The 16,086-nt window shown below is 43.3% G+C and overlaps 1 protein-coding gene across 1 annotated transcript in view; it reads right to left on the minus strand.

Moving 5' to 3' along the window:
* Nucleotides 1–12,904, minus strand: part of LOC129833970 (DNA polymerase delta catalytic subunit-like) — a 30,141-nt gene extending 17,237 nt beyond the window's left edge. Inside the window, exons 1-16 of the mRNA XM_055898785.1 lie at nt 12,799–12,904; nt 10,766–10,957; nt 10,311–10,424; nt 9,918–10,058; nt 9,476–9,601; nt 8,952–9,120; nt 8,014–8,128; nt 7,805–7,934; nt 6,854–7,020; nt 6,501–6,605; nt 3,473–3,613; nt 2,814–2,924; nt 2,335–2,526; nt 2,142–2,230; nt 1,236–1,352; nt 607–720 (exon numbers count right to left, since the gene is read on the minus strand). Coding sequence (XP_055754760.1) covers nt 607–720; nt 1,236–1,352; nt 2,142–2,230; nt 2,335–2,526; nt 2,814–2,924; nt 3,473–3,613; nt 6,501–6,605; nt 6,854–7,020; nt 7,805–7,934; nt 8,014–8,128; nt 8,952–9,120; nt 9,476–9,601; nt 9,918–10,058; nt 10,311–10,424; nt 10,766–10,952 — 2,018 coding nt within the window. The 5' untranslated portion in view covers nt 10,953–10,957; nt 12,799–12,904. The remainder of the gene's footprint in view (nt 1–606; nt 721–1,235; nt 1,353–2,141; nt 2,231–2,334; nt 2,527–2,813; nt 2,925–3,472; nt 3,614–6,500; nt 6,606–6,853; nt 7,021–7,804; nt 7,935–8,013; nt 8,129–8,951; nt 9,121–9,475; nt 9,602–9,917; nt 10,059–10,310; nt 10,425–10,765; nt 10,958–12,798) is intronic.
* Between the last annotated feature and the right edge of the window lie 3,182 nt (nt 12,905–16,086).

The raw sequence follows: 16,086 nt of genomic DNA on the forward strand, positions 1-16,086 counted from the left end.
ACAGTCAGAAGAGGACTAGCCACCCCTCATAGCCTGGTTCCTCTCTAGGTTTCTTCCTAGGTTCTGGCCTTTCTATGGAGTTGTTCCTAGCCACCGTGCTTCTACATCTGCATTGCTTACTGTTTGGGGTTTTAGGCTGGGTTTCTGTACAGCACTTTGAGATATCAGCTGATGTAAGAAGGGCTTTATAAACACATTTAATTTGAATTATCTTTCGGGCGAGTGAAATGACTAAGAACCTGGGTTAAGAGCACACTTAAAATGTCAGAAATCTACAAGAACCACCTGTCTTCCCCAAGCCATCTTTTGGCCATTATATTTATGTAACCTTTATTTAAGCAGGGAGTCCATTAGAAACAAGTCTATTTGGCAAGGGAGCCCTGCATCTCAAGACCAGCAAGCAATTACACATTAAGTTAAACAGAAACAGTTCAATCAAGACAGGAAACACAAAGACGCAAACAAACCCAAAATTCTAAGAGGAATAGTCTGCATAAAGACAGCCCTCATATACTTTATAGCAGTGTTACTGATCCTAGATCAGATTGAGAAACCTAAGAGATGTGCATAGACCCTCGTTTCAGCTGACTCCGTGTCAGTGCTTACTTCTTCCTGGCAGAGAGCAGGTCCTCCAGGATATCAGGCAGAAGTCCCTTCCTCACCGAGCTCTTAACAAACAGGTCTCCTGTGGGAGTCTTGATGAAGTCCTCTGGGGTCAGACTAAGGAGACAAGACACCCATGTCACTCACAAAATCTACCTAGGTCGACCAATCAAGGATGCAGTCAAAAAAATGGCTGCCGTTTTCACAGCCACCTGTTGCAGAGCCCTGCCGTAGCTAGACTAGGGTTGGAATGAAAACCTACAGGAAAGTATCTCTCCAGGAACAGGGTTGGAGTTAAAACCTACAGGAAAGTAGCTCTCCAGGAACAGGGTTGGAGTTAAAACCTACAGGAGGTTAGCTCTCCAGGAACAGGGTTGGAGTTAAACCTACAGGAAAGTATCTCTCCAGGAACAGGGTTGGAGTTAAAACCTACAGGAGGTTAGCTCTCCAGGAACAGGGTTGGAGTTAAAACCTACAGGTTAGCTCTCCAGGAACAGGGTTGGAGTTAAAACCTACAGGACGGTATCTCTCCAGGAACAGGGTTGGAGTTAAAACCTACAGGACAGTATCTCTCCAGGAACAGGGTTCGTGATCCCTGGTTAGTGAAACGACACAACAAGAGTGACTCTTACCCCAGCTTCTCTGCTGAGCCCTTCTGAAGCAGGGTGGTGTAACAGAGGTTGTGGGCCATCATGATGGAGGGATACAGGGAGGAGAAATCCAGGGTGGCAATGGGAACGCTGTAGTATCTGGAGAACCCAGAGAGAGATAACAAGTTCAAGTTGATGTTTTTACCCACATAGCAGCCATAGACAGTGAAATACATAAAGAGACCACAATGGAAATAAGTCATTGACTTTACTGTGTTATATTTGTTGAACTGTCAAATAAAAATCTATCACTATTAGATTACATTAATACACAAACAACAAAACATTCAAGCTAAAATCACAATGACTGTAACTCCAGTAGTCTTCAGAGCAGTGTTACTCACCCTGTCTCAATGACTGTAACTCCAGTAGTCTTCAGAGCAGTGTTACTCACCCTGTCTCAATGACTGTAACTCCAGTAGTCTTCAGAGCAGTGTCACTCACCCTGTCTCAATGACTGTAACTCCAGTAGTCTTCAGAGCAATGTTACTCACCCTGTCTCGATGACTAACTCCAGTAGTCTTCAGAGCAGTGTTACTCACCCTGTCTCAATGACTGTAACTCCAGTAGTCTTCAGAGCAGTGTTACTCACCCTGTCTCGATGACTAACTCCAGTAGTCTTCAGAGCAGTGTTACTCACCCTGTCTCAATGACTGTAACTCCAGTAGTCTTCAGAGCAATGTTACTCACCCTGTCTCAATGACTGTAACTCCAGTAGTCTTCAGAGCAGTGTTACTCACCCTGTCTCGATGACTAACTCCAGTAGTCTTCAGAGCAGTGTTACTCACCCTGTCTCAATGACTGTAACTCCAGTAGTCTTCAGAGCAATGTTACTCACCCTGTCTCAATGACTGTAACTCCAGTAGTCTTCAGAGCAGTGTTACTCACCCTTTCTCTGGCTCAATGACTGTAGCTCCAGTGTAGTCTTCACCTCCCTCAGGCTTCACCACTGGCATGACCAGCCCCTGTTTCATTGCCTAACACACACACACAGATTACATCATTTTCCAGGTCCCAAACATTCAGGTGAGAACGTGTGTTCTAGGAATGTGTATTGAGAGAAAGAGTGTGTGTGTCTCACCTGCCGCAGTAGCTGGGACACCACTTTGATCTGCTGGCCTCTGGAGAGCAGGTATGTGAGGGGAACCCCGGTGACTCTGGCCATCTCCATGTAGTTGATTACACACATCAGCTTCTGCAGCAGACGCAGGGGCAGGTAGGCATCCTTCAGACAGTACACCGCCAGGCGCCTCCGGGTCTGCTCATTACCATTCTGGGATAGAAGGACGACAGGGAGGGAAAGAGAGGAAACGTGAATGAGACGCTATCAGTATCTGGGGGAAAGTCAGGGTACTAGAGAGGAGAGATAGAGGAGAGAAGAGAGGAGAGGAGAAGAGAGAGGAGAGAGAGCGGAGAGAAGAGAGGAGAGAGAGGAGAGAGAAGAGAGAAGAGAGAGGAGAGAGAGGAGAGAAGAGAGAGAGGAGAGAAGAGAGAGAGGAGAGAAGAGAGAGAGGAGAGAGAGGAGAGAAGAGAGAGAGAGGAGAGAAGAGAGAGATGTACCTGCAGATCTGTGATGATAGAATGCTGAACATCCTCCTTTTGTTCTTGCAGGAAGTGGAAGCTGACGGCGTTGAGTGTGTACGAGCGCAGTTTGTAGTCCCTCAGCAGCACCTGAAGGACCCACATGGACAGATCCAGAGTCAGTCAGACAGAACACTCGGAACAGTCTGTCAGAACAGAACCCTTAGAACAACAGAACAGTCTGTAATCCATAGAGTTACAGGACTCATCTTTGTATGTGTTCCATTATAGAGTCTGTCTATAGGAATCCCCACCCAGTTGACTGCTTTAAAATGGTGGAAGCCTTCAATGGCAATGTCCACGCAAAAACATGAATCCATGATGAGTCTAACTATGGTCCAGCGTCAGTCAGACAAAAACATGAATCCATGATGAGTCTAACTATGGTCCAGGGTCAGTCAGACAAAAACCTGAATCCATGATGAGTCTAACTATGATCCAGGGTCAGTCAGAACACTCATAATATTGACTCCATCTTGTCTGCTCCGTTGGTCTACAGTTGAAAACCTCTACTCCCAGAACCTAGCTAATCTAGTAGCTGGCCAGCATGCAACATATGGTTCTGGGTTCCAACACTGGATGAGAGTATGTTATATTTCCCTATACATAAGGTCAGAGGTCAGCGGCCGGCCAGTTACCTGGAGCAGGTCAAACTGAACTCGTCCCTCCATGTTAAGGATCTTGTTCTCTCTGCGGCCCATCTGTTTGCTCTGGAAGCTGGAGTCTCTCAGGACTGACTTGATGCCCTGTACTCTGCCCAGGTAGGGGAACAGACTGACCTGGAATCAGACATATCAATCAATCAAATTGTTACGGGATTTTTGTGTTTAATGACTAAAATATGTATACATTTGACTTAGAATTATAACTCATAAATGTTGAATGTTATGTGTTCCTTGTTAGAAAGAATGGGTTTATCTTCAGACAGGCTAGAATGATGTCTCTACCCAGGGAGGGGAAAGACCTTGAGTTGGTTGTAGATAGTTTAACAGGTGGCAGACAGTAATGAGAACTCTAACTATACTGCCATTGTATCCGAGAGGAGGTTGGACATTAAAACCTATGACATCATCTTTATTATATAACCTGATGTAAAATGTACTATGATTCAGTACTCTCGAGAATAAACGCTATTGATTGATTGATTTTAAGACTGGTATCTGTCCATTTTATGCTGATAATTATCTTACAAATTCTTATTTATGGGCAGAGTGTTTTAATTGAATTGGTTGATAAACAGGAATCAAAATTCCTTTAACACAAACACATTTTATAAAGCCACAGAGTGCTTTACCGACACCCAGCCTAAACCCCCAAAGAGCAAGAGATACAGAGGCAGAAGCACATAGACATCCCTCCAGATGTCTCTTTCCATTACTTTAACAGAGGACAGACGTGGGCAGGTAGGAGACAGCCACGCTACTCCATCAGCCTTTTTAAAGGTCATTGTTTATGAAAACAACATTTTTGGGAATTTCATTTGAGAAAGATTCAATTATTATTTTTGGGGCCTAATTCAAATGCATTTCTTAGGATCAAAGGTTTGTGTGCGAGTTGTTTTTTGGGTCGGACCAAAATCCCTGCTGTTTGGGGATCTCTAGTATCTTATAGGGCAGCTGTTTAGGCCCCTTACCTTTTTCTATCTTTACTAACAACATGCCATAAGTTAGTCCTAAATATTTAAAAACTAAAAGCATTGTATTTGGGACAAATCATTCACTAAACCCTTAACCTAAATTACATCTCGTAATGAATGTGGTAATGAGCAAGTTGAGACTAAACTGCTTGGAGGAACCCTGGATTGTAAACTGTCATGGTCAAAACATATTGATACAACAGTAGCTAAGATGGGGAGAAGTCTGTCCATAAAAGCACTGCTCTACCTTCTTAACAGCACTATCAACAAGGCAGGTCCTACAGGCCCTCGTCTCTACCTTCTTAACAGCACTATCAACAAGGCAGGTCCTACAGGCTCTAGTTTCTACCTTCTTAACAGCACTATCAACAAGGCAGGTCCTACAGGCCCTAGTTTCTACCTTCTTAACAGCACTATCAACAAGGCAGGTCCTACAGGCCCTAGTCTCTACCTTCTTAACATCACTATCAACAAGGCAGGTCCTACAGGCTCTAGTTTCTACCTTCTTAACAGCACTATCAACAAGGCAGGTCCTACAGGCCCTAGTTTCTACCTTCTTAACAGCGCTATCAACAAGGCAGGTCCTACAGGCTCTAGTTTCTACCTTCTTAACAGCACTATCAACAAGGCAGGTCTGACAGGCTCTCGTTTCTACCTTCTTAACAGCACTATCAACAAGGCAGGTCCTACAGGCCCTAGTCTCTACCTTCTTAACATCACTATCAACAAGGCAGGTCCTACAGGCTCTAGTTTCTACCTTCTTTTAACAGCACTATCAACAAGGCAGGTCCTACAGGCCCTAGTCTCTACCTTCTTAACATCACTATCAACAAGGCAGGTCCTACAGGCTCTAGTTTCTACCTAATTATCAACAAGGCCCTATTTATCAACAAGGCACTAATATCAATTATCAACAAGGCACTATCAACAAGGCAGGTCCTACAGGCCCTAGTTTCTACCTTCTTAACAGCGCTATCAACAAGGCAGGTCCTACAGGCTCTAGTTTCTACCTTCTTAACAGCACTATCAACAAGGCAGGTCCTACAGGCCCTAGTCTCTACCTTCTTAACATCACTATCAACAAGGCAGGTCCTACAGGCTCTAGTTTCTACCTAATTAACAGCACTATCAACAAGGCAGGTCCTACAGGCCCTAGTTTCTACCTTCTTAACAGCGCTATCAACAAGGCAGGTCCTACAGGCTCTAGTTTCTACCTTCTTAACAGCACTATCAACAAGGCAGGTCTGACAGGCTCTAGTTTTGTCGCACTTTGACTACTGTTCAGTCGTGTGGTCAGGTGCCAGAAAGAGGGACTTGGGAAAATTGCAGTTGGCTCAGAACAGGGCAGCAGGGCTGGCCCTTAAAAGTACACAGAGCTAACATTAATGACATGTATGTCAATCTCTCATGGCTCTAAGTGGAAGAGAGATTGTCTTCATCACTACTTGTTTTTGTAAGAAGTGTTGACAAGCTGAATGTACAGAGGTGTCTGTTTAAAATACTAGCACACAGCTCAGACACCCATGCATACCTCACAAGACATGCCACCAGAGGTCTCTTCACAGTCCAGAACAGACTATGGGAGGCGCACAGTACTACATAGAGCCATGACTACATGGAACTCTATTCCACATCAGGTAACTGCTGCAGCAGTAGAATCAGATGTAAAAAGCAGGATATAAATACAGCGGGGACTGGGAAGACATGCGCATACATTGAAATATTGTTGAATGGTGCTATTATTCATTCTGTACTGTACATTTTCTATTGTAGATATGTAGATATGTAGTGGTGTAATAATGTTATATGATGTACTATTTTATATTTTGTTTTATATGTAAATGTAAGTGGTTTCTAGTATCTTATGACAGGCAGGTACAGCTCCAGTTGTTAGACTGACAGGTCCACATACAACAAGGCAATATACAACAAATACTGCATCAACAGACATTGATCTGGCAGGTTAGACTTAGAATCTGGACGTTCTGATTCTAGAAGTTTCCATAGAACCATGGCCAATCTGTACTGACCTTCAGGGTAGCTGCTCTGTTCAGCAGGTAGGGAAGGTCAAAGTTCTGGATGTTGTACCCAGTGATGATGTCTGCATCCACTGTCCTCACGAACTCAGCCCAGCTCTGCAGGGGGAATACACAGAGCCAATCAGGGGGAAACCTCCACTGCTGTTGGTCTTAAAGCAGCCAAGCTCAACTCCACATGAGAGAGAGTGTGTGTGTGTGTGTGTGTGTGTGTGTGTGTGTGTGTGTGTGTGTGTGTGTGTGTGTGTGTGTGTGTGTGTGTGTGTGTGTGTGTGTGTGTGTTTGTGTATGTGTATGTGTATATGTGTGTGTGTTTGTGTGTGTGTGTGTGTGTTTGTATATGTTACCTGTAGTAACTGGCTCTCTTTAGTAAAGCACAGGACCTGGGAGCCCACGATGCTGGAGCAGGACTGGAGGGTGAAGACGGTGCGGATGAAGGGTTCCTTCTCTCCCTGTCGCTGCACCATGGAGGCTATCTGGATCACTGGGTCTTTCTCTGCCTCTGGAAATATCCCTGCAAGAAGACAAGAGAGTTGGGCCAACCTTTACAATAGTGAATAATGTTCTGATTCTAGACATTCAGTTACATAGAACAGTCTAAATACTCCTCATGTCATGTAAATGAAGAGCTAACATGGCTGTCATAGAATGTTGTAGAGTCATGTAAATGAAGAGCTAACATGGCTGTCATAGAATGTTGTAGTGTCATGTAAATGAAGAGCTAACTTGGCTGTCATAGAATGTTGTAGAGTCATGTAAATGAAGAGCTAACATGGCTGTCATAGAATGTTGTAGTGTCATGTAAATGAAGAGTTAACATGGCTGTCATAGAATGTTGTAGTGTCATGTAAATGAAGAGCTAACATGGCTGTCATAGAATGTTGTAGTGTCATGTAAATGAAGAGCTAACATGGCTGTCATAGAATGTTGTAGTGTCATGTAAATGAAGATCTAACATGGCTGTCATAGAATGTTGTAGAGTCATGTAAATGAAGAGTTAACATGGCTGTCATAGAATGTTGCAGAGTCATGTAAATGAAGAGCTAACATGGCTGTCATAGAATGTTGCAGAGTCATGTAAATGAAGAGCTAACATGGCTGTCATAGAATGTTGCAGAGTCATGTAAATGCATCATAATGCAGAAACCTCAATGTCCCAACTCTCTAAATACATGACTCTGCCGACAGGAGCCAGAGGACAAGCCAGTAAATACAGTCTCTCCAGTCCACAGACACACAATCAGTACAATGCAGTATAATATAGTACAATACAGTACAATGCAGTACAGAGCACAAACCTTTTCTTCCAGCACACTCAATGTCAAAGCTGAGAACCCTGAGAGGAGCGATCCTCTGGTACTCTCCCTCTGCTGGGTGACTGATCAGCTGGGTCCATCCCACATCAACCTCATACTGACACAGAGACACCTAGGAGAGAGGAGGGGGGGTGTTGTAACTCTGGAACACCCCTGGGTGTGTAAAGGCCCAGAGGTCTCTATTCTCTTACCTTGCCTGGGTAGATAGCATCCGTCTCCCCCAACTTCCTCTCCTCCCTCACCCGGTACTTCCCTTTGGGCAGCTCAATCCAGCAGCAACCCACCACATCACTGTCCACCATAAACCTAGCGCCCCGGGACACAGCGGACCTCATTTATCAAAATGTGTACAAAATCATTTCTTCATTCTAATGAAATACAACTGCTTACTGTGTGAATTTGGTTGAAAATAAATTTCTCCCTAAAAGGTCAAAATAATTGGTTTATAAAGTTTAACACTGGAAGCCCTGAGGAAGTCATTTTGGCTGCGTATCAATAAAACATGTTAATCTCCTTTTAAAGTCCTGCACAACACTACTTCCTAGACTCATCCTAAATAAGTCTATTTCATTAGTGTTAGAAGCAGTTTCAGGAGGACACGCCATTTTGTTTCACTGAGCGCCATAAAGTGACTTTTTCAAATCCTCCTAGAGTCACACGCAGGTAAGACGTTTTGATTTCTACACAGGATCAGAAAGAGCACATTCGGAGGTGTCCAACACACTCACCATTGTGAATTAACTCTCAAAAATTAAAAGATGAACACTATTTCAAAGTAAAACTTTCTACAAGAATAACCCCTGTTTCATGCCCTCCACACGTGAGCACGCTGCAACAGATGGCCTACAGTAACATAAACTAATGACAATGATATTGTGTTCTTTGAAATGAAATACATTCTGTATTCTAATGTTACTCAAGACCGTCATAAACACAACCAAGTGATCCTTTTTTCGATAGCATTTATGAACTGTATTTATTAGACTGTCAGAGTGTTGTAGCTCGTTGAGGCAGTAAGGGGGGTAAGCGAGGCCTGGCAGTTTAGGGAATGAACTGGGTTAAAATGTCAAGAGAAAAACACACACACACACACACACACACACACACACACACACACACACACACACACCTGATCTCAAAGTCGATGTTAGCCTCGTAGGAAGAGAAGCTCTGAATGGGGAAAGGTCCAAACTTAAATCCCTGTTCCAGGAGCCTCTTCGCCGGGGCAATCAGACGAGGCATTGCCATGGTGATGCGCAGGAAGTCCGCAATCCGTTTCCCATGGTAACCATACATACCTGGAGGAGAGATGGGGAGGAAGTTATCCTGTCAGTCTAGTCAACACCACAGCACTACAAGCTACCACACACACACAGAACCAAAAACAACAGTTCAAGTGTTAACACACAGGATACTCCTCTGCATCCTTGGTAAAAGGAGGTCAGGACTGATAGAGTCTTCACTTCTTCATTCAACCAATTCAAACGCTCTTTTCTTTGCTACCTGTCCAAAAAATGTCCATGTTAACATTCTGAACTTTCCTTTGCCTCAAATGACTACTGGAACGCACCCTAAGTGTATCCAGGAGTCAGCAGTCCCACAGCTAGCCTATTGCAGTGCCACCATTAGGCCAGACATGGTCACTATACCTACTTTCTTTGCGTGTGATGTCCACCGCCAGCACAGTGACCGACATGTTGTCCTTGTTGGAGCGCATGTCCTTCAGCACAGCAGAGTTAAGCTCCCTTTTGAACTCACTCAAGTGATCACTGGTGAACCCTGAGACAGAGAGAGGAAGAAAGGGGGAAAGTGAGAGAGAAAAGGGGTGGATGAATTTGATATTGTTACTCCATTCCACCGACTCGGTGGACAATATTAAAGCCATTATTTTCATGTCGTTTGTGGTTGGCCATCAGATTTAGTCCTAAATAATAATGTAGCCTTCTGCTTCTTAAAGTGACCACGACATTACTACTGTGATGCCTAGAAAACACCTATCTCGCACGTTCATGCAATGCTTAGCTCACACTAATAGGTCTGATATGTAGAGTAACGTTGGGTATTATTATATTACTCATTTTCAGAGAAAACTCACCATTGGGGGCAGGGATGTAGAAATAGGGGGCAAAGCCGTGCACGTGGCAGCACACACTGTTCCCGCTGTCAGTCACCCCGAACATGCGGATTATTGGTACATTCCCCTGAGACTGACCTGGCATGCCAGCCACAACAGCCCCTGTTGAACAGACCATCACAAACAGTTTAGGTTGGTGTCATGACTCGTACTCCTGCTTTAAAACGTGACATAAAAACGGCCTTTAAAAGTCTCTAGCAGCCTAAATATGCTTCAACTAAAACTAACATGTTGGTCCCATGGCCTGTCAGGCATTGCCTTTACATATCCATCTATGATCTTGAGAGTGGTTACATTTCTCCAGCCGCATCCCTGAGCTTTATTGCAACAGAAGTTGACTGTGACGAAGCTTACCTAAATAGTAGTCGAGGTCGATCTGTTGGAAGACCAGGGTGTCAGAGTCCGGGTCAAGAGGGGCGGCCTGCGGCCGACGCCATCGGGGGTTGAGGTCAGCAGAGAACAGGTCACCTGCAACCGGGTCACGGGTCACATGCAGAAGACAGGAGATTGGTCAGTCAGTGTGATGTTAAAGAGGCAGGTTGGTGAAAAATGAATGAAACTCTCCACCACCAGCATCAAATGGTAGCCTGGGTACCAGTGTGTTTGAGTTATCATTCCACTCCTTGTCATGCTAAACATGTAGTTGGCCTACATGGAGTGGAATGATGGTTTTAAACAGGTTCTGGATTTCAGGCTAGTCAAATGGCAGAAATCCTAAACATTTCAGTCATTCCAGACAATAGGAATCCCTGGTAAGACTAAAGCCTGCACAATGCACATCAACATGCGCTCTCCTCTCATCCTCTCACCAACAGGGATGACGTCATGCCCCGCCTGTCCTTCCCTCTCCTCCGCCTCCATATCGGCTTCTTCGAACAGGGCGAGTTCCTCCTCGAAGATCGACGGGCTGTCTTCCCAATCCCCGCCAGTTTTACCACGCTTGGCCTGGGACGCCCCACCCCTCGGCGGACCGCTACTCCGCCTTTTAGCATCCATGTGTCCTACAGGAGACATCAATGGACCAACGATTAGTACTTTACACACCTTGTAAGCATTTGTATCTGTCACGTGTGAATGTTGTTTATATATTTAGTACTATATATTTATCCTATCTGATTTGCAACAACTTAAGTTCCTTCTGGAAAAATAAAGTAATTCTAGTGTATTCTAGGAAAGGCACAGTCATCTTAAACTTCTGACCCACTGGAATTGTGATAGATAATTAATAGTAAAATAATCTGTATGTATCAATTGTTGGAAAAATCACTTGCTTCGTACACAAAGTAGATGTCCTAACCAACTTGCCAAAACGATAGTTTGTTAACAAGAAATTTGTGGAGTGGTTGAAAATCGAGTTTTAATGACTCCAACCTAAGTGAATGTACACTTCCGACTTCAACTGTAGCCGATGTAGTTATGGTGAGCTTTCTAGCGCAGTGGCTACCTGGGCATCACTCGGGTGGACAGTGAAGGTTGTAGTGTTAGCTTGCTTGCCAGCTACCCTCATAAAATTCAATATTTAGGCCACTTCATTTCAATGCCCAATGATTCTTGAAATGCCTCATGAGTTTAGTAGAACGGTCTTACCCCACCATAATCAAAAATATAAGGTTGTTACAATGTCTTTGTAAACAATGTAGCTATAGCTTCAAAATATGTGTCAAACTAGCTAGCATTCTGATCTCATGTAGACTGGGACTTGTTAGGTTCATAGCTCCATCTATGAAGTTGAGTATTACCTAGCTAGCTTCAGTAGCTCCCTCATTTTTACAAAGTTACCTACATGTATCCAGCCCTGGCTATTCCTGTGAACTAACTACAGTGGTGGAGAAAGTAAAACATTGTCATACTTGAGTAAAAGTAAAGATACCTTAATTTAAAAGAAAATACTCAAATAAAAGTGAGTCACCCAGTAATAATACTACTTGAGTAAAAGTCAGAGTATTTGGTTTAAATATACATAAGTATCAAAAGCAAATGTAATTGATAAAATGTACTTAGGTATCAAAAGTAGAAATCATTTAAAATGCTAATATTAAGCAAACCAGACCACACGGTGTTATTGTTATTTTAATTTACAAATAGCCACGGGCACAGTTCAACATTCAGAAATAATTTACAAACGAACCATTTATGTTTAGTGAGTTCGCCAGATCAGAGGCAGTAGGGATGACCTGGGATGTTTGCTTGATAAGTGCGTGAATTTGACATTTCTCCTGTCCTGCTAAACATTCCAAATGTAACGAGTACTTTTGGGTGTCAGGGAAAATGTATGGAGTAAAAAGCACAATCATTTTTAAGGAATGTAGTGGAGTAAAAGTTGACAAATATAAATAGTAACTAACCCCCCAAAAAACGACTTAAGTAGTTTACTTAAAGTATTTTACACCACTAACTATAGGAAACCTAGTGGCAGGGCTGCCGTTTGGCTGAAACACGAATGAAGGACTGTGCCTTTAACAGCTAACGTTACCTAGCTACAATAACCGAATCCAAATATCACTTTCCAACTTCATAGCTAGCTATCCGCTGATGAAGTTGAAACACTGGTAACTACTGGTCACATTTGGAAGACGAGCAGGCATCATTAGTAAGTAGCTATCAATATTAATAGTTACACGCCGCCGTTGAGGTGTTTATTTGCTGCAATGTGAACTTCTCAACGTCGTTGAACAACAACACGCCTGCAAGTTAGCTATAGCTAACTAGCTATCCCTGTTTCAATTGTAAATAGCTAGTTACAAAGAAACAAATGATTCTTCATCCGCATGTATTTGGCAATCGGACATATGTGACATCGTTAGCTAGCTCTCGCTACTTGGTAATAAAATGTTGTAGCTACCTTTGTTCAATGTGGTGACTTCGATCAGATTCTACTTGACAACAACTCCCGCCACTTGTGCGTTTAATTCGTGAACTTCCACTCCCGGAAAGAGCGGAGGATTTCCACAGCGCACGTGGTGATTGGTCAATAGAGCGGAAACCCGTGGCTGAAAAAAGGGATGAAGGCAGCGGCCATATTTGGTGTGGCTCAGAGACCGAAAACTCTGTGTGAGCTGTGTTAGATAGCTATCATAACAATATGTTTACATTGTGGTGACATTCAGTTTGAAGTCTAATCACAGAAAATAGACTTTAATATGTATTTTAAAGACGTATAAAACACTAATATTGTATCTCTATGAGCTAATAACCTAACTCAATAGATGAAATAGATCTTTATTTCAATTATTATATTGTTAACAAGCAATGTGGTTCAATGTAATGTATTTATCGTTACGGGTTACTAAAGGGTTATATATCAGGCCTGTGTGTGTGTGTGCAGGTGCATCATGCACCCCAATAATCTGAGGGGGCACAAAGTACGTGAAGATGGCTGGGGGGGTGGTGCGGAGGGCACCTCAAACAGCTTTTTCCTGCAATCTAGAGCCATAATCATACTTAATTCTGTGTAAAAGAATATCTCAAATGTTCTGCATATCTAAGCATACCTCTTAAGCTGTCTGTCTCCTCCTGACTGGTGGTTCTTTTTTTAAATAAACTAAATATTCTTCTCTGCATCTCTGATCAAATCTAGGTAAAAGAGTTAAAGGAATTTGAGTCTTATTCGATACATTTAGTTATTACTTGATTTTCTAAACCAACCTTGCCTACTCTAACTTGATTGATATTCTGAAATGTCTTCTTGATTGCTACTTTTAGCAACGTTAGCATTTACACAATTGCATTGCTTGGAATTAGCTTGCAAAAAAACTGAATAATCTGCCAGAAGCCAAAAGTTTAATAAAATTACATTTTAACGTATTTTGTTGATTGTCTTTATGCAGGGGAGATTTGAGAGAGAAAAAACATCAAATCAAATCAAATGTTATAATTCACATGCACCGAATACAACAGGTGTAGACCTTACAGTGAAATGCTGAATACAACAGGTGTAGACCTTACAGTGAAATGCTTACTTACGAGCCCCTAACCAACAAAGCAGTTAAAAAAAATACAGATAAGAATAAGAAATAAAAGTAACAAGTAATTAAAGAGCAGTAGTAAAACAACAATAGCGATACTATATACAAGGGGCTACCGGTACAGAGTCAACGTGCAGGGGCACCAGTTAGTTGAGGTAATATGTACATGTAGGTAGAGTTATTAAAGTAAATGAGGCAATGCAAATATTTTGGGTAGCCATTTGATTAGATGTTCAGGAGTCTTATGGCTTGGGGGTAGAAGCTGTTAAGACGCCTCTTGGACCTAGACTTGGCGCTCCAATACCACTTGCCAAGCGGTAGCAGAGTAAACAGTCTATGACTAGGGAGTCTTGACAATTTTCAGGGCCTTCCTCTGACACTGCCTGGTATAGAAGTCCTAGATGGCAGGAAGCTTGACCCCAGTGATGTACTGGGCCGTTCACACTACCCTCTGTAGTGTCTTGCGGTCGGAGGCCGAGCAGTTGCCATACCAGGCAGTGATGCAACCCGTCAGGATGCTCTCGATGGTGCAGCTGTAAAACCTTTTGAGGATCCGAGGACCCATGCCAAATCTTTTCAGTCTCCTGAAGGGGAATAGGTTTTGTCGTGCCCTCTTCACGACTGTCTTGGTGTGCTTGGACCATGTTACTTTGTTGGTGATGTGGACACCAAGGAACTTGAAGCTCTCAACCTGCTCCACTGCAGCCCTGTCGATGAGAATGGGGGTGTGCTCGGTCATCTTTTTCCTGTAGTCCACAATCATCTCCTTTGTCTTATTCACGTTGAGGGAGAAGTTGTTGTCCTGGCACCACACGGCCAAGTCTCGTCGTTGTTGTCGGTGATCAGGCCTACCACTGTTGTGTCATCGACAAACTTAATGATGGTGTTGGAGTCGTGCCTGGCCATGCAGTAATGAGTGAACAGGGAGTACAGGAGGGGACTGAGTACGCAGCCCTGAGGGGCACCTGTGTTGAGGATCAGTGTGGCGGATGTGTTGTTACCTACCACCTGTGGGTGGGCCGTCAGGAAGTCCAGGATCCAGTTGCAGAGGGAGGTGTTTAGTCCCATAATCCTTAGCTTATTGATAAGTTTTGAGGGCACTATGGTGTTGAACGCTGAGTCAATGAATAGCATTCTCACATAGGTGTTCCTTTTGTCCAGGTGGGAAAGGGCAGTGTGGAGTGCAATAGAGATTGCATCAGTGGAACTTATAATTAAACAGACTTTCCAAACGTGGGTCTGTTGTAGACCCATGCAGTTCCTCAGCGAAGTCAGTTCCTTTCGGCTTTCCTCATTTCAAAATAAAAGTCCCCCACAAGTTCTGGATTTTTTTGTTGCAGGTATGGCGCACGTGCAGAACTTTAATTATGAAGTAAGGTAAGCGAAGAGGAAGTGGGTCTACAACAGACAGACATTTGAAAAGTCTGTTTAATTTATGTTCTATTAAAAAATATATCTCAATTTCCCCCCTGCATTAGGACCAACCCTATGGACAATCTGCATAGTAAATTGAAATTGAACTTCTGGCTTTGCAAGCTAATTCCTAACAAGGCTAGTGTGTAAATACTACCGTTGCTAAAGCATCTAGCTAAGCATCTAGCTTCTTGGAGGTTGGGAGATTGGGAACCCATCTGGGCTAGCTAAAGCCAACTTTATAAAATTGCTAGTTGGCTAGTAGTATTTTTTTTTAACCTATAAATCTGAGGGGCACATGCCCCATGTGGGCAATGACGTATGTGTGTGTGTGGAGAGAGAGACAGAGAGACATGCAAGAGGAAAAACTATAAGTTCGGTAAGGTTTCACAGCATGTAAAAACTGAGAGCGGGGCTTGCTGCATGGTCAAATGTCATTCTGTAGTCACGTTGTCGGTTGTACTTTCCGCTATACTCCAATCTGACACTCAACGAGCATTATAAATAACTTGCTTGCCCTTTTCTCTCCTCTTTGAAAAATAAAAAAAAAACAGACCAGTTGCTCACGCTGCTCACGATTCCCTCTCCTTCGATTGACAACAAAGTCCACCAACCACAGTCCGTGTTAGTGAATTCAGTAAACCAATTATACATTTTGGTTTGTGAAAACGACCCATTTCCCATGGGCGGGGCCTGTACCCCATAGAAATCAAGGGGTCAAGAACGCCATCTCATAAATAATGTGAAAAGAA

Source organism: Salvelinus fontinalis, chromosome 34 (genome assembly GCF_029448725.1).
Source record: "Salvelinus fontinalis isolate EN_2023a chromosome 34, ASM2944872v1, whole genome shotgun sequence".
Lineage (NCBI taxonomy): Eukaryota > Metazoa > Chordata > Actinopteri > Salmoniformes > Salmonidae > Salvelinus > Salvelinus fontinalis.